Source organism: Oncorhynchus nerka, linkage group LG24, assembly GCF_034236695.1.
Source record: "Oncorhynchus nerka isolate Pitt River linkage group LG24, Oner_Uvic_2.0, whole genome shotgun sequence".
NCBI lineage: Eukaryota > Metazoa > Chordata > Actinopteri > Salmoniformes > Salmonidae > Oncorhynchus > Oncorhynchus nerka.
The window spans coordinates 59,245,594-59,266,208 of record NC_088419.1 but is presented as its reverse complement, the minus strand read 5'-3'; the positions used below and the strand labels follow the sequence as shown (position 1 = coordinate 59,266,208).

The 20,615-nt window shown below is 43.1% G+C and overlaps 2 protein-coding genes across 4 annotated transcripts in view; both read left to right on the top strand.

Moving 5' to 3' along the window:
- The first annotated feature begins 3,764 nt into the window (after positions 1–3,764).
- Positions 3,765–11,095, top strand: mbd3b (methyl-CpG binding domain protein 3b). Of its 3 annotated transcripts, none has more exons than XM_029632487.2 (7): positions 3,765–3,873; positions 6,911–7,073; positions 7,309–7,446; positions 7,597–7,687; positions 7,964–8,141; positions 8,378–8,521; positions 9,051–11,095. In XM_029632487.2, the coding sequence occupies exons 1-6, from the start codon at positions 3,860–3,862 to the stop codon at positions 8,514–8,516; spliced, it is 723 nt and encodes a 240-aa protein (XP_029488347.1). In that variant the 5' UTR covers positions 3,765–3,859; the 3' UTR covers positions 8,517–8,521; positions 9,051–11,095. The 3 variants fall into 3 exon arrangements, with proteins under 3 accessions (XP_029488347.1, XP_029488346.1, XP_029488348.1); XM_029632486.2 differs by lacking the exon at positions 3,765–3,873 and adding an exon at positions 4,428–4,913; XM_029632488.2 differs by lacking the exon at positions 3,765–3,873 and adding an exon at positions 4,431–4,817.
- A 41-nt stretch (positions 11,096–11,136) lies between these two features.
- Positions 11,137–20,615, top strand: part of si:dkey-110c1.10 (unconventional myosin-Vb) — a 20,369-nt gene continuing 10,890 nt past the window's right edge. Inside the window, exons 1-19 of the mRNA XM_029632471.2 lie at positions 11,137–11,549; positions 12,311–12,421; positions 12,529–12,697; positions 13,789–13,933; positions 14,190–14,346; positions 14,549–14,774; positions 14,904–15,017; positions 15,117–15,229; positions 15,314–15,582; positions 15,712–15,793; positions 15,919–16,059; positions 16,385–16,516; positions 16,629–16,712; positions 17,019–17,168; positions 17,363–17,460; positions 17,721–17,807; positions 18,202–18,528; positions 18,676–18,832; positions 19,561–19,800. Of these exons, the coding sequence (XP_029488331.2) occupies positions 11,520–11,549; positions 12,311–12,421; positions 12,529–12,697; positions 13,789–13,933; positions 14,190–14,346; positions 14,549–14,774; positions 14,904–15,017; positions 15,117–15,229; positions 15,314–15,582; positions 15,712–15,793; positions 15,919–16,059; positions 16,385–16,516; positions 16,629–16,712; positions 17,019–17,168; positions 17,363–17,460; positions 17,721–17,807; positions 18,202–18,528; positions 18,676–18,832; positions 19,561–19,800 (2,832 nt within the window). The 5' untranslated portion in view covers positions 11,137–11,519. The remainder of the gene's footprint in view (positions 11,550–12,310; positions 12,422–12,528; positions 12,698–13,788; positions 13,934–14,189; positions 14,347–14,548; positions 14,775–14,903; positions 15,018–15,116; positions 15,230–15,313; positions 15,583–15,711; positions 15,794–15,918; positions 16,060–16,384; positions 16,517–16,628; positions 16,713–17,018; positions 17,169–17,362; positions 17,461–17,720; positions 17,808–18,201; positions 18,529–18,675; positions 18,833–19,560; positions 19,801–20,615) is intronic.

Sequence of the window (20,615 nt, the reverse complement as noted above, 5' to 3'; positions counted from 1 at the left end):
CAGGCCGCTCGGCAAGGAAGAAGTCGCTGCTCCAAAACCGCCATAAAAAAGCCAGACTACGGTTTGAACTGCACATGGGGACAAATATCATACTTTTTGGAGAAATGTCCTTTGGTCTGATGAAACAAAAATAAAACTGTTTGGCCATAATGACCATCGTTATGTTTGGAGGAAAAAGGGGGAGGCTTGCAAGCTGAAGAACACTATCCCAACTGTGAAGCACGGGGGTGGCAGCATCATGTTGTGGGGGTGCTTTGCTGATGGAGGGACTGGTGCACTTCACAAAATAGATGGCATCATGAGGAAAGAAAAGTATGTGGATATGTTGAAGCAACATCTCAAGACATCAGTCGGGAAGTTAAAGCCTGGTCACAAATGGGTCTTCCAAATGGACAATAACCCCAAGCATACTTCCAAAGTTGTGGCAAAATGGCATAAGGACAACAAAATCAAGGTATTGGAGTGGCCATCACAAGGCCCTGACCTCAATCCTATAGAAAATGTGTGGGCAGAACTAAAAAAGCTTGTGCGGCGAGCAAGGAGGCCTACAAACCTGACTCAGTTACACCAGTTCTGTCAGGAGGAATGGGCCAAAATTCACCCAATTTATTGTGGGAAGCTTGTGGAAGGCTACCTAAAACATTTGATCCAAATTAACAATTTAAAGGCAATGCTACCAAATGCTAATTGAGTGTATGTAAACTTCTGACGGATTAGGAATGTGATGAAAGAAATAACAGCTGGAATCAATCATTCTCTACTATTATTCTGACATTTCACATTCTTAAAATAAAGTGGTTATCCTAACTGACCTAATAGGGAATTTTTACTATGATTAAATGTCAGGAATTGTGAAAAACTTAGTTTAAATGTATTTGGCTAAGGTGTATGTAAACTTCCGACTTCAACTGTATACACACCTATCATTCAGTTTTTTTTGTTTTTTTAAAACTATTTTCTACATTGTACAATAATAGTGAAGACATCAAAACTTTGAAATAACACACATAGAATCATGTAATAACCATAAAATCTAAATATTTTATATTTGAGATTCTTCAAAGTTTTTATTTATTTATTTATCCGTTATTTTACCAGGTAAGTTGACTGAGAACACGTTCTCATTTGCAGCAACGACCTGGGGAATAGTTACAGGGGAGAGGAGGGGATTAATGAGCCAATTGTGAAGTAGCCACCCTTTGCCTTGACGACAGCTTTGCACAGTCTTGGCATTCTCTCAACCAGCTTCATGAGGTAGTCCCCTGGAATGCATTTCAATTAACAGCTGTGCCTTGTTAATTTGTGGAATTTCTTTCCTTAATGCATTTGAGCCAAGCAGTTGGGTTGGTATACAGAAGATGGCCCTATTTGGTAAAAGACCAAGTTCATATTAGGTCAAGAACAGCTCAAATAAGCAAAGGGAAACGACAGTCCATCATTACTTTAAAACATGAAGGTCAGTCAATTCGGGGGAAATGTCAAGGACTTTGAACGTTTCTTCAAGTGCAGTCGCAAAAACCATCAAGCGCTATGATGAAACTGGTTTTCATGAGGACCACCACAGGAATGGAAGACCCAGAGTTACCTCTGCTGCAGAGGATAAGTTCATTAGAGTTACCAGCCTTAGACATTGCAGCCAAAATAAATGCTTCACAGAGTTGACGTAACAGACACATCACAACATCAACTGTTCAGAGGAGAGTGCATGAATCAGGCCTTCATGGTCAAATTGCTGCAAAGAAACCACTACTAAAGGACACTAATAAGAACAAGAGACTTGCTTGGGCCAAGAAACATGAGCAATGGACATTAGACCGGTGGAATTTTCTGTACTTTGGTTTGATGAGACAAATTTGTGATTTCTGGTTCCAACCGCAGTGTCTTTGAGACGCAGAGTAGGTGAACTGATGATCTCCACATATGTGGTTCCCACTGTAAAGCATGCAGGAGGAGATGGTGTGGTGGTGCTTTGCTGGTGACACGGTCTGATTGATTTATTTTGAATTCAAGGCATACTTAATTAACCAACATGGCTACCACAGCGTTCTGCAGCAATACGCCATCCCTTCTGGTTTGTGCTTAGTGGGACTATCATTTGTTTTTCAACAGGACAATGACCAAACACAACTCCAGGCTGTGTAAGGGATATTTTACCAAGCAGGAGAGTGATGGAGTGCTGCATCAGATGACCTGACCACAATCATGCAACCCAATTGAGATGGTTTGGGATGAGTTGGACCGCAGAGTGAAGGGAAAGCAGCCATTAAGTACTCGGCATATGTGGGAACTCCTTCAAGACTGTTGGAAAAGCATTCCAGGTGAAGCTGGTTGACAGAAGGTCAAGAGTGTACAAAGCTGTCATTAAGGCAAAGGGTGGCTGCTTTGAATAATGTTAAATACATTTTGATTCAGTTTTTTTTGGTTACTAGATGATTCCATATGTGTTATCCAAATGCAATCAATATGTACAGTGACTTCAGGAAGTATTCACACCCCTTGACTTTTTCCACATTTTGTTACAGCCTGAATTTTAAAAAAAAAAATGTTTTTACTGGCCTCCGCACAATACCCCATACTGTCAAAGTGGATTCATGTTTTTAGACATTTTGACAAAATGAACAGCTGAAATGTCTTAAGTCAGTAAGTATTCAACCCCTTTGTTATGGCAAGCCGGTGCATCCTGTTTATATAAATAAATATACGCTGTGTGTATATACAGTGTAACTAAAATGCAAAGTACAGTAGTAGAAATATTAGAATGAGCTGTTTACAATAGTATTTAAATACACAGTATAAAACCCCAGTAACAAGGCCCATGTGGCAACAGGAGCGCAGTTTCTGCTGTGGATTCCAACTTTAAAAACAATTTACAATTTTCAGTCTTCCCCTAAGGATATGCTAGCGAATTAATGAATAAAGAATTATATTTGTGTAATATTACTGCTAATGACTGGAGTGTTTGTGTCTGTCTGCAGGACTATGACTTGGAGATGGGCATGGGTGGAGTGCTTGCTCTTTCTGCTTTGGCTAAAGTGGGATGACGCGACACAGAGCTTGTAGGGGTTTGCACAAAAGGATGTCATGTTAGCTTGAATGCTGTTTTGTTATTTAATGTCAATAAATGTAATTTAATTACTGTCTTTGTCATTATTCTACACAATGCAGCGTTTGAGTGGCAAACTCGTTGATACGATTGTGTGAGTTATTTTGAGAAGTTCCCAAAAATATTTATTAATGCGTGAAGTATTTTACCAATAAATTCAATTGGTTTAAAAATGCTTTGTAAATATGTTTTATTTTGCTTAACATTCCTGGAGTGAAGTTAACGTTCACACCGCATCAAATAAGAGAAGGCAACATATCCTCCAAATAAGGACATGCTGCAACCATTTGAATGGAATTGCAAATAATTGGTTAGTCAGTCACTGAGAGAAACTGGTTATTTGTAAAATATTGTCTGTAAAAATGTATTTGACACTCGATACTTTGTCCAACTGAAATACAAAGTGGTATTAGCAACCACTGTTGCAGTTTAATGACTCGTTTTACGCTTCCTTGCTAAATAGTACACATGTGGGCTGCTCTGAAGATGCAGAAAGATGTCACATTCCAGTTTACTATCATAAAGGATACATTGTCTTGTGTTTCTTGTTGGATACATTGACTATTTGAAACACACAGGGCGACTTTGTTTCAAACCCCCATTGATATCCATTATTAACAATCAGGTTTAATCTGGGGGCGATTCTGTTTTTGCGCGGATGTCTTTCATTTCTCTCGTTGAAGGGGGAGGGGAGTGAAAGGAGGGGAGAAGGGATTTAACACAGACCGAAAGGGAGAAACCTAGGTATTATGCGAGATGGACAAAAACGAGTAAGTACCCTACACAAAGTAATACCCATCTATATTATATTACTATCTTTGACATTAAATGTGTTGTTTTGGGAATGCATTGTTGCAAAATACTATTTTGTCATCGATGAAAGGTTCTCGTGTGGGAGGTGTTTCGGTGGTCTCGAGTGTATCCGCAAACCATTGAACTGTAGGTAGTGTTCAGGGATTCCACATTTAGTTACACACTTATTGGTGTTGCAGTTTAACTTTTCTTAATAGCAATCCATTTTTTTCTAAATATGACGAGTAATTCGTTTGGTAAGGAATTCGTGAGATGACTAATTACTACTCTTAACTCTAAATAGATACTTGTTTTATACCGAATATTTCAAACAAGTATTGTAATGCATGTAGCCATCTCAACCTATGAATCTCCTGCCTACTTTGTCCATTCATAAAAAAAGCATTATGTAAACGACTGAATGACAAGTGAGTTTTGTCGTGGTCAAAATGACTCACGGCGTTCTCGAATTTTACCTATGTGAAACTTTTTGCCTGAATAATCTCCTTTGTTGATGTTGTGAAATCATATTTGAAATCTATCCATATTTTGGGGATAGGCTATATTATAATGCTCTACTTTTGGAGCGTTCGCGTAGGCTACCGCGCTCGTCAAATCAATGATTTATCGGTTCAGGATTCAATAATGCAATGTTGGCGACGGTCCAATGTATTGCGGATGTAGCCCTCATTTCCCTCTCGAGGCAGGCAGTGATATGGCTAAAGGTTACGGCGGAGTGATATGCTGTAGTCTTCGACAAAGAGCTGCGATAAATCGGGAGGGAGATCCCATGAATAGTGCTTGAGCCCTATGTCACTAATGGACGGAGTCGTTGTATAAAACACGAAATGTAACCCCAAATATAAACACGCTAGCAAAGAGAATCACTGAACACTTCACAGGAGAACATGGAGAAGAAAAGGTGGGCATGCTTGGCTCTCCCCAAGGGCTGGCAGATCGAAGAAGTGACCAGAAAGTCCGGTTTGTCTGCGGGAAAAAGAGATGTATATTATTTTAGGTAACGTTACTGAGAAAGAGGAGGGTGTTCTCATGCAAATGTAGTCTACGGGCGGTATTACAAGGGGGTTGGGGCTCTGGGTTTACTTGGAGGGGGGTGACCTGGAGACAGATTCAGGGAGGGGAGTAGCCGATATTACTGTTCTATTTGTGGCATCAGGGTAACTAGGCCACCTCTCATAGCGTAGTTCTACATAATTGTTGGATAAGGATCTCGGTAACCAATGTTTAGCCTATGTAGGCCTAAGAACCTGTCAACCTAGTGTTAGGTTATGTGAATGATTGCATCACAAATAGCCTAGCCTGATTTAAAGTCCTTAACAATAGCCTTATCATTTTTATTTGACCAGAGGAACTAACTATTAAATAGTCGACTGGTCGATTGTTTAATAGCCACAGAGGAACAAACATGAAACCACATGTTATTTTTTTAGGCTAGGTGAGGAGGAGCGGGGGAGGCGGGTCGATTGTATAGTTTGTGGTAGGCTACTTTATACCGCATTTTGAGTATGTGGTGTGATGCACGCACCTTATTTTCAAGTGTCTGAATTTATGATATGGAAAGCAAGTGCAAGATTTTTTGCATTAATTATCAGCAAGCACGGATGTTTCCATAGTTTGGTCAATCATACACAGTTTTAAATGATTTAGAAAATCGTAATGCATAAAAAATAAACAGTGCGTCAATAGGCTAGGTATTTGAGATATACATTGTTATTATAGCAGAGTATGCATTTCTATTGCTGATTTATCAACGCCTTTGTCCACGGATTAAGATCAAGATTAAATGGGCTAACTAACAACTAACTAACTAGGCAGTAGAAGGCGACCGGTCTACACAATTGATGTGAAACAATGTTTCCAATCGAACGTTCGAAATGTTGCAACATTTATCGCTCTCGATTGCCCAGTTACATCGTATCCCAATAGTTTATCCCTACACTGCAACTCCTGGAACATGTTAGTAAGGTCATTTATCTGAAACTATTGCCAAGTTACATTGTATCCCAATAGTTTATCCCTACACTGCAACTCCTGGAACATGTTAGTAAGGTCATTTATCTGAAACTATTGTATACATTTAATGGCGAATTGGTTATACATTTGGGAATATACATTAACATGTATCCTACTGCTTAAATAGTTTATTATACAATTACACATAAAATTTGTCAATTGTTTTGTTAAATAAATGCTCATGCAGACTCACTGTTTACACATGAATTCCATATGAATAATCTGTGAATAGTAAATCCTTGGCTGTGTTGGTTCTTGCATGATCTCTTGTTTTACATCTACTCTTCATGTCTCCAGTTTGTTTTTGTTCAGCTTAAAACGTGTTTGTTGCAGAGTCTGCGTGTCTGTCTGTTTGCAGCTTTCCTGATCTACAGGTAACTGCCAAAATAAAGGAAACCGGAACATAAATTGTCTTCATGGGGCCACCATGATTCAGAACCACTTCAATGCACTATGGCATAGATTCTATGTGCCTGGACCTCTATTGGAGCGACGCGATACCATTCTTCCACAATAAATAGCACATTTGGTGTTTTGTTGACGATGGTGGAAAATGCTGTCTCGGGCGTTGCTCTAGAATCTCCCATAAGTGTTCAATTGGGTTCAGTTCTGGTGACTGAGACTGCCATGGCATATGGCTTAAATCGTTTTTATGCTCATCAAACCATTGAGTGCCCTGTGGATGGGGGCATTGTCATCCTATGGGGGCATATCCATGGTAGCCAAAATAATGGCCTGTCCAACCGTTTTATACATGACCCTAAGCATTATGGGATGTTAATTGCTTAATTAACTCAAGAACCACACCTGTATGGAAGCACCTGCTTTCAATATACTTTGTATCCCTCATTTACTCAAGTATTTCCATTATTTTGTCAGTTACCTGTATCCATCTCTCTACTTTTCCCCTCTTGCTATCCCCTGGTCAGTTGTCCATATCCTCACACTGTGGTCTGTTGTCCGTCTCCCCCCCACACCTAGTCCAACCGGGAAGAAGTTTCGGAGCAAGCCTCAGCTGGCTCGTTACCTTGGCAACCAGATGGACCTCAGCTCCTTCGACTTCCGCACAGGGAAGATGCTCATGAGTAAACTGAACAAGAACAGGCAGAGACTGCGCTATGACAACAACAACAATCAGACCAAGGTGAGAGGGTTGTCTTCTGAAGTAATATTTCTCGACACTTTGGACAAACTTCTCAATGACTGCACCCTTATTCGCTGTCAATCCAAAGAAGGCAGAATAACGTGTTTCAAGACTTTTCTCCCAGGTGCGAAGGATAACCCACATATCTAATATTATCTAGTATTTCAGGAACAGCACTGTGGCAACATCGTGTTGGTTGTCACTGTTGGCTAATGTTTCTTTGTGTGTCTTCAAGGGCAAGCCAGACCTGAACACATCACTCCCCGTCAGACAGACTGCTTCCATCTTTAAGCAACCTGTCACCAAGGTTACCAACCACCCCAGCAACAAAGTCAAGACAGATCCACAGAAAGCCGTCGACCAGCCGAGACAGGTAAACACAGCCTGTCTGCTGTTTAATGTAACCTACAGTTACATTGAGTTATATGCTTTTATTCCTGAAGATAATTTTGACTATTGAGACCAAATCTAAATCCATTTGTATTTTTTTTTTATATATATATTTTTTAAATAAATTTGACAGCTTTTCTGGGAGAAGAAGCTTGGTGGTCTCGATGCCTTTGACATCGCAGAGGAGCTAGTGAAGACAATGGACCTGCCTAAAGGTCTTCAAGGTAAGAGTCCTGAGTGGCTATGCTCTACCAACTGGGGTCCTGTGTGGCTCAGTTGTAGAGCAAGGCGCTTGCAATCCCAGGTTTGTGGGTTTGATTCCGACAGGGGACCAGTACGGGGGAAAAGTATGAAAATGTATGCACTTAAGTCGGATAAGAGTGTCTGCTAAATGAATGAAATGTAAATGTAAGAGAGTGGGCCAAGTATGATCCCCATATCCTGTTATTTTTTGAATGACTTCTCGCTACTGGGATTGTGAACACCTGTCTGTCCTACAGGAGTTGGACCTGGATGTACAGACAAGACTCTACTGTCAGCGATAGCCAGCGCCCTGCACACTAGTGCAGCCCCCATCACCGGTCAGCTGTCTGCAGCCGTGGAGAAGAACCCGGGGGTGTGGCTCAACACATCGCAGCCCCTGTGCAAGGCCTTCATTGTCACTGACGAGGACATCAGGTAGGCTACACACAGGACTGTACACTCTATCCATGGAGTCCTATCAGTGCCGAAAGTAATGGCATCTGTGAATTTATGAAGTCATTTAATGAATGTATAAATTCAATAACTGAATACATTAATGGAATTGTATTTGAACATTATGACACAATGCTGATTTTCCCTTGCTATTTTCATCTCAGTCCATATCTCTAAATGTTTTGGTGTGTTGCGTTATCTGCTCATGGTGAGTGCAGGAAGCAGGAGGAGCTGGTGTACAGTGTGAGGAAGAAGCTGGAGGAGGCTCTAATGGCGGACATGTTGGCTCATGTGGAGGAAGCAGCCAGCGAGGGCGACTCACTCGAGGAGGACAACGACGACATGGAGACTGTATAGCAGAGGTAGGCTACTGTTCAAAGGTGTCAGTATTGTTGGGAGAGGTGGAGACTCGTACACTGTCAAAAGAGAAATAAATCCAAAACAGAGGCTTCAATATAGAGGTTTGACACTGATGTCTTGATGCCGAAACGTTTTAAATTCCGCACTTTTCTGCACAATGAAAAATCACAATGCCCAATAAAACCTCTATTTTGTGTATTTAAGCCTCAGTTTTGAATGTATTCCTCTTATTTTATTTTACAGTGTGTGTGTGTGTGTCTATCGCTTCCAGTATTCTCATTTTGATACCTACTCACCTGGAACAGACACTATTTGGTTTAAAGGACCTTTAAGGTTAGCTGACGGCCTCCTTTTGTTGGAATTACATTGTTCAGGCTTGTACAACATTGATGGTTTCCCACAGTTTCTCAATAGATGTCAGTATTTTAATTTAAGAGCTGCAAAGCATGCCCCCCAAGGGATGACACGTTTCTAATATCATTTACTGTCTATTTGTTTTGCTGTTTCAACAAATCTCTTCCTCTCTTCCAGGGTGATGGGGAGTTAGAGTAGTTTGGATGGGTCTTTCACCACCTTATCACAGGACCATGAAACCTGTACCAATCCAACCAAAAGAACTGCCCACTTTCCACCTACTACCCCTCTGAAGCTTTACCTACCCACTGCCCACCTCGCCCGCTGGTTGGGCTCTTCTGGCTCCAGTGCTAAGAAAGGACTTGGACCAAGCCATTCTGAATCAAATAATTGAGCTAATAATCTTTCATTTGAAAAAGAGATCATCCAATAACTTTTTGACAGTGAAGAGTGAGAGGAGAGCGATTTACATACATTATGACAAATTCAGTGTTCAATGATGTAGTTTTATTTTTTACAAGACGTATGGATTTTCTGAATGTGAGATGTATGTTGTGACAATCATATCAACCCCCCTCCCCCCCCACATACACACACACAAAACAAACAAAAAAACTACTTTTTAAATGTATTTGGAGTTTTTCAATTAGTAGCGAATGCTGTTTTTCTCTCTGGGTTTCTAATGCACTCCATGGGGCTCGATGGACCATAGTGTAGGGGTACTTTGGTTCAGTTTACAGGGCTATGTGAGAGAGGCTTTGATGAGGGAACAATCTATTTACCCAAATGATGCACTCTAAAGCATGAGTCACAGGATGGAGAATTAGTGAAAAATGATTGAATTGTGTTCTCAAGGATATATTCTTGTCATTGTAATGTAGTCCATTCAAACCCCTTACCAAGTATTGACCAAAGATAGTGCATGTGAAAGTCTTGCAGTATTCTACTGTAGTTATTTTGTTATAGCATCATATCCAGCTTCTCAATAGCTAGTGATGTTTCCACATGACTCTGAGTTATGAGTGAAGTCATACTGTACATGGTTAAAATGGGTACTAGAAGTGACTTGGACCCTTCTCTCCTGCATTGTGTCGATTTTTATTCATTTTAACACTCATTGCTCACTGAAGTTGTTGGTTTAACGTTGCTGTTTCTAGCCAATGCATGTTTGTCCCCATGGCCATGCTTTTTAAAATGTTTCCAATAATGGGTCATAGCCATCACAACACTTGCTGCCTCCATTATCTTGTGCACTGGGTGCCAGACAGAGTAAACTAAGCAGATTTTGTTTGACTAAAGATTAAGGGCTGGACTCAATCTGTATCGTGGAAGATCGGTGTTAAATTTAAAGGTCATTTTTTTGACATTCCGTTGACATATGCAGCGTTTAATGTGAATGCAGTCTTTGAAATGCCTTTTTGGGGTGGCAGGTAGCCTAGTGGTTAGAGGGGGTGGCAGGTAGCCTAGTGGTTAGAGGGGGTGGCAGGTAGCCTAGTGGTTAGAGGGGGTGGCAGCTAGCCTAGTGGTTAGAGGGGGTGGCAGCTAGCCTAGTGGTTAGAGGGGGTGGCAGGTAGCCCAGTGGTTAGAGGGGTGGCAGGTAGCCTAGTGGTTAGAGGGGGTGGCAGGTAGCCCAGTGGTTAGAGGGGGTGGCAGGTAGCCCAGTGGTTAGAGGGGGTGGCAGGTAGCCCAGTGGTTAGAGGGGGTGGCAGGTAGCCCAGTGGTTAGAGGGGGTGGCAGGTAGCCCAGTGGTTAGAGGGGGTGGCAGGTAGCCCAGTGGTTAGAGGGGGTGGCAGGTAGCCTAGTGGTTGGAGCGTTGGGCCAGTAACAGAAAGGTTGCTGGATCGAATCCCCGAGCTGTCATGGTAAAAATCTGTCGTTCTGCCCCTGGACAAGGCAGTGAGCCCACCTAACCCCAGTCGGCCTTCATTGTAAATTAAGAATTTGTTATTAACTGACTTGCCTAGTTAAATAAAGATTTGATTTGTTTAAAATTTGTAAGAACAAAACAATTGAGTTATAGTGTGGATTTTCCACAATGTAGATTAAATCCAGCCCAAAGATTCTGTGTTGAGAAAATTCATTGCGCTTTGTACATATACCCACATTTCTCAAAGTTTGTATGTTTCAATTGTCAAGCTCAATTGTCAAGCTCCCTATCCAACATCAGCAGGCTGAACTGAATTTTATGTTACTGAGTAAAATGTATCGGTATATCAACAGAATACGGTTTCATTTTTCCATTGTCAGTTTTTGCCTCTATTTTGATGAACCATACTTGGCACTGCCTTGTCTTGTATCTTCTGAATACTACATGTGTTTAACAGTGCTGAGAAGGCCACCACAGCTTGAGGCTAACTGCTGCTGTGAATGAGACCGTAGAAGAGAAGTGCTTGTAAATCCTTCCATCTCAATCACCTCCTTGAGATTAACAGTTAACCTGACTGCTGCCTCTCAGGGGTTTTCATGTCAGTGTCAAACAGAACAAAGTGCAAAGGGACAGAGTGGTGCTTGAACACATTCATAGGGGAGGAGGACACCAACTATCTCGGAGAGGATACCCTTGTTGCCTTTTTGAGTCATTTAGGAGACCCCTTCTGAAATTGGTCAGGGTTTTTGCAGGTAGAGGGTTCATATCTGGAAAAGATTATGATTGGAACTATGGAGTTGTACGCCAAGGTAAGTGTTTACGCCTGTATGTCTGAATAGCGGAGTAGACTTCTTTTTTGACAGTTTATTTTCAACGAAGTCATAGTTATATCCAGAGGGTTAAGTACCTTGCCCAAAGGTAGGCACATTGACAGATTGTTCTAGTTGGACCTGGGATTTGTTTTATTCTAGTTGGCTCTGGGATTCAAACAGCAACCTTTCAGTTAGTGGCCTAACGCTCTGAACCACTAGGCTACCTGCTGGCTACCTTATGTATGTATCACGACGGCATAATATAGTAATAGAGATGTAATAACTGGAAATGCTTTAAATGCCCAAGGAACTAGACTCTTCTAGCAATGACACACACAATATCATATTGCACAGGAAGTGTTGTGTGTTGGGATAGATCTGCGAGAACATAATGAGTAATCCAAGATGAGACAGAGAGGGATGACGGACGTTAATTCTTAACGACATTTAGTGTGTTTTATGCTGATGGACGACAAATGTCTTGCTTGGGTGGGACCTGGCAGTGTAACAGTAAAAGGCACACAGAGTAATGACAGACTGTAGAGTAGTAGAACAGATAGTGTCCTGTGTGATGTAATACTATCCTCTACAGCTGTGTTTTTGGGCAACTGGCAGTTGGGCCTGTCCACCTGGTGTGAAAGTGATACAGCCAAGGGTGTTGGTCATTAGTACAGGAAATCCCCCTCAATGCATGCTTACTTTTCACTGGGTTTCTTCAAGGAGCTCAACGTTTGTGATAACGTTTATTTCTATAACAGGGTGCCAGTGTGTGGGTACCTGACCCAGAGGCAGTGTGGGTATCAGCCAAGCTCCTCAAGGACTACAACCTTGGAGATGAGAATGTGGTGCTGCAGATCAGCGATGGCAGGGTGACACACTCATACACAGTCAACAGCTGGCATACTGTAGATGTATTGTTAGTCACTCTTGGATAAGCATTTGATAATGACAAATATTTAATGTGCCACCCCTCTAGGAGGTGCAGTACCCAGTTGCGTCACCCTCTGGCCTCCCCCCTCTGGCGAACCCTGATATTCTGGAGGGGGAGAATGACCTCACTGCTCTCAGCTTCCTGCACGAGCCTGCTGTTCTACACAACCTGAGAGTCCGATTCCTGGACTACAGCAGCATCTACACCTACTGTGGTAAGGAACAGAGAGAGGGGGAGAGAGGAAATATGATGGAGAGACAGAGAGAGGAATAGGTTGAGAGAGATGGAGAGAGAGACAGAAAGAGATCAAGGGTGGAGGTCTTTCTTCAGATGCTGTTTTGCCAGTGGACATATATGCCGCTCCTGTGTGCTCCTGCTTTTATGATTATGGCCTCATGGCCACATAATCTTTACTAGGTGTAAAGTTCACAGGGACATGGCCTCCTCTCTTTGGCTTCATACAAATTGGTTCTCCATAAGATGCTAAATAAACATTAACCTGAGAACACATCTTATGTGATTGCTGTGATATGTTGCAAACATAAACAATAATCAAAGTAGTTTTGATATATAAAAAGTCACAGGAAAAATAATAATATCTTGTATTCTTACAGATTCCTTTTATTCGATTAATAACACTGTCATTCACAGTGGTGGAAAAAGTACCCAATTGTCATACTTGAGTAAAAGTAAAGATAACTTAATAGAAAATGACTCAAGTAAAAGTGAAAATCGCCCAATAAAATACTACTTGAGTGAAAGTCTAAAAGTATTTGGTTATAAATATACTTAAGAATCAAAAGTAAATGTAATTGCAAAAATATACTTAAGTATCAAAAGTAAAAGTTTAAATAATTTCAAATTCCTAATATTAAGCAAAACAAACAGCCCAATCTTGTTTTTTTTATTTACGGACAGCCAGGAGCACGCTCCAACACTCCAACATAATTTACAAACAAAGCATGTGTGTTTAGTGAGTCCGCCAGATCAGAGGCAGTAGGGATGACCAGGGATGTTCTCTGTTTAGTGAGTCCGCCAGATCAGAGGCAGTAGGGATGACCAGGGATGTTCTCTTGATACGTGTCTGAATTGGACCATTTTCCAGTCCTTCTAAGCATTCAAAATGTAACTAGTACTTTTGGTTGTCATGGAAATGTCTGGAGTAAAAAGTACATTATACAATGTAGTGGACTAAATGTAAAAGTTGTCAAAAATATAGGTAGTAAAGTACTTAAATAATACTTTAATGTATTTTTACTCAAGTACTTTAAACCATTGGTCATTCACACCAACTGCTCATTCCAGGGATTGTGTTGGTGGCCCTCAACCCATATGACCAGCTGCCCATCTATGGAGAGGAAGTGATCGATGCCTACAGTGGGCAGGACATGGCTGACATGGAGCCTCACATCTTCTCTGTGGCAGAAGAGGCCTACCGCACCATGACCAGGTCAGGGGTTAAAGGCCAGGGGTCACCCTAGTCTTTGGTCTCCATTTTATATGCCCTTTGTTACCTCAAAACACTGTCCTTTTGCCTGCTCCTTGGGGGGGTTGAGCCAGGGTTGCTGTTCTTTGTAAAGAGCTCTATACAGACAAAATAGCAGTGACACGAGAGAGCCTTTGATCGGATCTCTTTAGTTGCCCTGTGTGACAAATAGCTCTGTACATGACAAGATTATTAAGAGGGTAGTTGTCTATGTGTGCAGGGAGGAGAAGAACCAGTCCATTATAATCAGTGGGGAATCTGGAGCAGGGAAAACAGTCTCGGCTAAGTTCACCATGCGCTACTTTGCTGTGGTGGGGGGAGCAGCCCAGCAGACCAGTGTGGAGGAGAGAGTACTGGCCTCCAACCCTATCATGGAGGTACTGACATGTGGGTGAATGAGTTCTCTTAACCTGCAATGCGGTTCACTCACATTTTTTTTGTTGAAGAGTGTGATTTTGGAAAAAGCATGTATTTTGCATATAGAAAATGAGTACTGTATTATATCAGTATTCAGTTGTAAAGGTAATAGCTAAAACAGTGTAATGTATCGTATTTGTAATTCTTTCCTTTACTCTTTAGTCCATTGGGAATGCTAAGACTACACGCAATGACAACAGTAGCCGGTTTGGGAAGTACATTGAGATCGGCTTCGGACGGAAGGGGGACATCATTGGGGCCAACATGAGGACGTATCTGCTGGAGAAGTCTCGAGTCGTCTTCCAGGCGTCACAGGAGAGAAACTACCACATCTTCTACCAGCTGTGTGCTTCTAGAGACCTGCCAGAGATGAGAGTCCTCAAACTGGGTGAGACTGGACCACAGTGTATTCAGGAACTTATTACAACGTCAACAGCAGGGAACAAATGAACGTCAATGGGTCTAGCCGTGTATTTCAGAATGTGTTCATTACGTGTTTTGATGTGTGTTTCTGTAGGTGGTGCGGAAACGTTCCGCTACACGAACCAAGGAGGGGAAGATTCCATGCAGATCCCAGGCACTGATGATGTAGTAGATCTGGAGCGCACTCGCAATGCTTTCACCATTCTAGGTATACAGCTTCTACATTAAACACGTCTATGCTAACATGTTTACTCTGACTGTAGTGGTATGCAGTTTGAACATGCCGGTGTTGTGTGTACTCCTCCAGGTGTGCCTCCGGACCAGCAGATGGAGCTCTTCAGGATCCTTGCAGCTGTTCTGCACCTGGGCAATGTCAACATCCAGGCCAGTGGGAGAGGTGGTGATCGAAGTTACATTGATGTAAGATTTTTTGTTTTTTCTTACATTTTTGTTCAGTATTCCCCTAAAACTCTCACATAATTCGTTAAAATATTCCATAACCAGGGGGAGGAGCGTTCCCTGTCGGTGTTCTCCAAGCTGCTGGGGGTGGAGAGGACCCAGATGGCCCACTGGCTGTGCCACCGCAGGCTGACAGTAGGGGGAGAGATGCTGGTCAAGCCCATGCCTGGTCAGCAGTCCCTAGAGGCCCGGGATGCCCTGGCCAAGCATGTGTACGGTCAGCTGTTCACCTGGACAGTGACCCGGCTCAACTCAGCCCTCCGAGCCCAGAGCGAGAAGCCCAAGTCATTTATTGGGGTGCTGGACATCTATGGGTGAGTAGAAAGGGCAGGGGGTCACACCTTAGATGAAATTGTTGTTATACCTGTAATTACTGTAATGACTGTAGCAACAACACATTATTAACATGTTGATTTCCCTTTTTGTCCATTTCTCTTTGGCAGGTTTGAGACATTTGAAAGGAACAGTTTTGAACAGTTCTGTATAAATTACGCCAATGAGAAATTGCAGCAGCAATTCAACAGGGTGAGTCACCAAGTGTGTGTGGGGGGTTGGACATCAATATGAATGTGAGTCTGTGTCCATAAACGTGTTATCCTCATGTCCCCTCGGTAACCCTTGGTCTCCCTCTCCTCCCCTCACTCATGCAGCACGTGTTCCAGTTGGAGCAGGAGGAGTATGTCCGTGAGGAGCTGCTGTGGAGCAGGATAGAGTTCAGTGATAACCAGCCGTGCATCGCTCTCATCGAGGGACAGCTGGGCCTGCTCGACCTGCTGGATGAGGAGTGCAGGGTCAGTCAGTCACAGTCCTGGTTTCTATCAAGACCACATTGTGTTGTGTCTGGTTTGTGTTCATGTGTCCAAACCGGTTTGAAATACAATAAGTACATGTACTCAGGATATGCTGTGCATCTAAATCATCACTGAGTGCACTGACAAGCCATGAACGCCTTGTGATGGATTTGATCCCCAACAATCCCCAGCAAGTCCTGCCAGAAATGTTTTCCTCCTACTAAAAGTCAAACTTCAAAGTATTTATATAAAAAACAGAAGATTGATCAAATGTACATTGATCCAGAAAAATCTTACCTCCCATGGTGTCTGTTTCCTTGATCAGATGCCCAAAGGTTCAGAGGAGAGCTGGGCTAGGAAGCTGTATGATCAGCATCAGAGTAACAACCCCAGTCCACACTTCCGCAAACCTCGAATGTCCAACACTGCCTTCATCATCCTGCACTTTGCTGACATGGTGAGCTAGTTATATTAGCCAGAGTTTATTAGATGCCTCAGTTTGACCTGTTTGCAGAATGTGCTGGTTGCTGTAAAGTATTTGACTTAAACTTTTTTATTTTGTTTGTCAGGTCCAATATGAATGTGATGGGTTTTTAGACAAGAACCGGGATACAGTTTTTGAGGAACCCATCAACATCCTAAGAGCCAGTCAGGTATCACCTGTCAATGTTTTAAATTACAACTCTGATGGTCTGCATTCACACAGTGATGATCTGCAGCTTCCCCTGTCAGAAGTCTTGGCTCACTTTTCTTACCTCCCTGTCAGTTTTGAGTGCATCTGAAGAGTAGAGGAATTTGAGGGAGGCTCTCTGAGGAACCAGATTTCAGCTGTCCACTTTTGTCGGACTGGGGTGAAATCTAGGCTGAGATCAAGATCCTAGGGTGAAATGGAGGACAGTAGAGGGAGAGATGAGGCCTTATTAACATACTGTAACCCTGTCTGCCTGTCTCTCCGTCAGTCTGAGCTGGTGTCTGAGCTGTTCCAGCAGAAGCCAGTAGGGGGCAGTCTGTCCCTCTCAGAGGGGAAGTCCTCTTTGTCCAATGGCAGTCTGCGCTCTGGCCCTGGGATGAGAGCTCAGCGGGAACACAAACTCACTGTGGGCTTCCAGGTACTGTATGCCTCCCCCTGCTGTGGCCAAGCAACACCATTCGTGTCCAGCTTTTAACAGTTGACAGAATATATTTGTTTGAAGTAATAATGTCTGTATTACTTCATCCATGGCTCGTTGCATGTTGTTGTATGTTCTATGGACTGTAGGACAGGAGTGTGAGTTTGTGTGTTCCTCCATGTTTCCTCAAACAGTTCCGTCAGTCTCTGCAGCTGCTGATGGACACTCTGAACAGCACCACCCCCCACTACATCCGCTGTATTAAGCCCAATGACCTCAAAGAGCCTTTTATGTGAGTCAGACCCCTGTGCTCCTGCCATGTGTGTGTGTTTGTGGTGGGGGAGGCATGTGTGTGCGGTGTGTTAAACAGTGTGTATAATGTGTGTATTATGTGGAGAGAGGTGTGTGTGTGTAGTATGATAAACAGTATGTTATCTGTGTTTGTTGGGTGTGCAGTGTGTATTATGTGTTGCGTTGTGTGTATAATATCAATATTGTCAGTAGGGGGTTGTGTGTGTGTGTGCAGCGTGTTAAGCAGATTTCCCCTCTCAGGTTTGACCCTAAAAGGGCCGTCCAGCAGCTGCGAGCCTGTGGGGTGCTAGAGACCATACGCATCAGTGCTGCAGGCTACCCATCCAGGTACACAGCACATTTAACATCAGCTTCACCTCTGGAATATTCACAGATAAACCCATCACATGCACAGAAAACGAATACATAGTAGCAGAGTTATTTCACAGATAAACCCATCACATGCACAGAAAACGAATACATAGTAGCAGAGTTATTTCACAGATAAACCCATCACATGCACAGAAAACGAATACATAGTAGCAGAGTTATTTCACAGATAAACCCATCACATGTTATTTCACAGATAAACCCATCACATGTTATTTCACAGATGCAGAACACTGTATCTGTCCTGTAGCCACCAACACTTATGAAAAACGCACAATTAAAGATCTCAAGACTATTTGTACTCACTCTGTGAAAATGTGTCCCTCTCTTCCTTCCACCATCTTGGTTCCAGGTGGACTTATGCAGAGTTCTTCAGCCGGTACCGGGTGCTGCTGCGTGGGGGTGGGGTTCAGACTCAGGAACAGATTCAGGCGTCGTGCCAGAGGGCCCTGCCGGAGCTCATTCCAGACCCGGAGCAGTATTGCTTTGGGAAGACCAAGGTGTTCTTCCGTGCTGGGCAGGTGGCTCTGCTGGAGAGGCTGAGGGCAGAGAGACTGAGGGCGGCCGGGGTGATCATCCAGAGCTGGGTCAGAGGCTGGCTGGGCCGCAGGCGATACATCAAGACACGCTGGGCAACACTCACCATCCAGAGATACACAAGAGGAGCCCTGGCTAGGCGGTGAGAGCAGAATGACTGACTATGTGACACAACAGCACGTCAATCTGCTTTACTCTTCATACTGTCATGTAGTACAGTGTGTCTCAGCAGTAGGCTACCTACATTTGTCCAACTATTTAAGCGACTGTTCTGTTCTGTGTGATCTAGGCTGGCAGACCTTCTGCGCTACACCAAGGCAGCGCTGATCATCCAGAAGACATACCGTATGGTGGCGATAAGACAGATGTTTCTGATGATCCGCGAGGCCACCGTCACCATCCAGGCTTTCACCAGGGGCTCGCAGGCACGACGCCAATACAGACGGGTGAGGAAACGCTGGCACGAAGGCCCCAGAATCTTTTATCAGAGCATCTAATGTATTTATTTACAGCTTAAATATAAAATGCATTTCATACATGTGATAACTTGAACCTCCAGAGATAAGTCAAGGCAGGGCTCCAGCCCCAGGAACTATTCCTCAGTCATATCAGATCCAGATTCTAGACTATCCTGATACACTGAGTGTACAGGAACACCTTCCTAATATTGAGTTGCGTCCCCTTTTGCCCTCAGAACAGCCTCAATACATTGTGGCATGGACTCTCTCTCATTCCACAGGGATGCTGGCCCATGTTGACTCCAGTGCTTCCAACAGTTGTGTTAAATTAACTGGATGTCCTTTGGGTGGCGGACCATTCCTGGTACACACGGGAAACTGTTGAGCGTGAAATACCCATCAGCTTTGCAGTCCTTGACACTACCTACTACTTGACTGGCACCTACTACCATACCCTCTGAATGGCACACACACACACAATCCTTGCCTCAAGGCTTAAAAATCCTTCTTTAACCTGTCTCCTCTCCTTCATCTACACTGATTGAAGTGTATTTAACAGGTGACATCAATAAGGGATCATACCTTTCACCTGGATTCACCTTGTCAGTCTATGTCATGGAAAGAGGAGGTGTTCTTAATGTTTTGTACACTCAGTGTCCTTAATCATAATTGTGTGCAATAATATAATGCATCCCTTCTATCCTCTCCCTCCCCAGGTGGTGGCAGAGCGGGCTGCGGTGTTGCTCCAGTCTGCAGTGCGTGGCTGGCTGGCCCGCCTAACTTACAGGAGGGTGAGGGCCGCCATAGTGTTGATGCAGTGTTGTGTGAGGCGGCGGGCTGCCAGGAGGGAGCTGCTGAAGCTGAAGGCAGAGGCTCGCTCGGTGGAGAAGTTCAGAGAACTCAACAAGGGCATGGAGGTCAAACTGATGCAGCTGCAGCTCAGGGCCGACCAGAAGGTGAGATGCTGGTGTCATGGAAGGTGATGAGAAAGGGATGGGTAGAGGTGTAGAAGGGTGGAGAAGGGGATGGTGAGTGGGCTTAGAAGAAGATGGGTGGTTTTGGATGGGTAGAGGAGACCAGGTGTTTCTAGGGGCTGATGAATTTTGATGAACTGTTTAGAGGTTTTGGTACGTCCAGAGTGGAAAAAATAAATGTGCAAAATTAATAATACAGAAGTGAACCTTTATGTGTGTGCTTATGTGGGTTTATGTGTCTGTTTATGTGTGTGTGTTTATGTGTGTGTATGTGTGTGTTTGTGTGGGTTTATGTGTGTGCTTATGTGGGTTTAGGTGTCTGTTTATGTGTGTGGGTTTATGTGTGTGCTTATGTGGGTTTAGGTGTCTGTTTATGTGTGTGTGTTTATGTGTGTGTTTGTGTGGGTTTATGTGTGTGCTTATGTGGGTTTAGGTGTCTGTTTATGTGTGTGTATGTGTGTGTGTTTGTGTGGGTTTATGTGTGTTTTATGTGTGTATTTGTGTGTGTGTTTATGTGTGTGTGTGTGTGTGTGTGTTGTTTGTGTGTGTTTGTGTGGGTTTATGTGTGTGTTTATGTGTGCGTTCATGTGTGTGTTTATGTGTGTGTGTGTATGTGTGTGTTTGTGGGTTTATGTATGTGTTTATGTGTGTGTGTTTATGTGTGTATTTGTGTGTGTGTGTGTGTGTTGTGTGTGTTTATGTGTGTGTTTATGTGTGTGTTTGTGTGTGTGTGTGTTTGTGTGGGTTTATGTGTGTGTGTATGTGTGTGTGTGTGTTTGTGTGTGTTTATGTGTGTG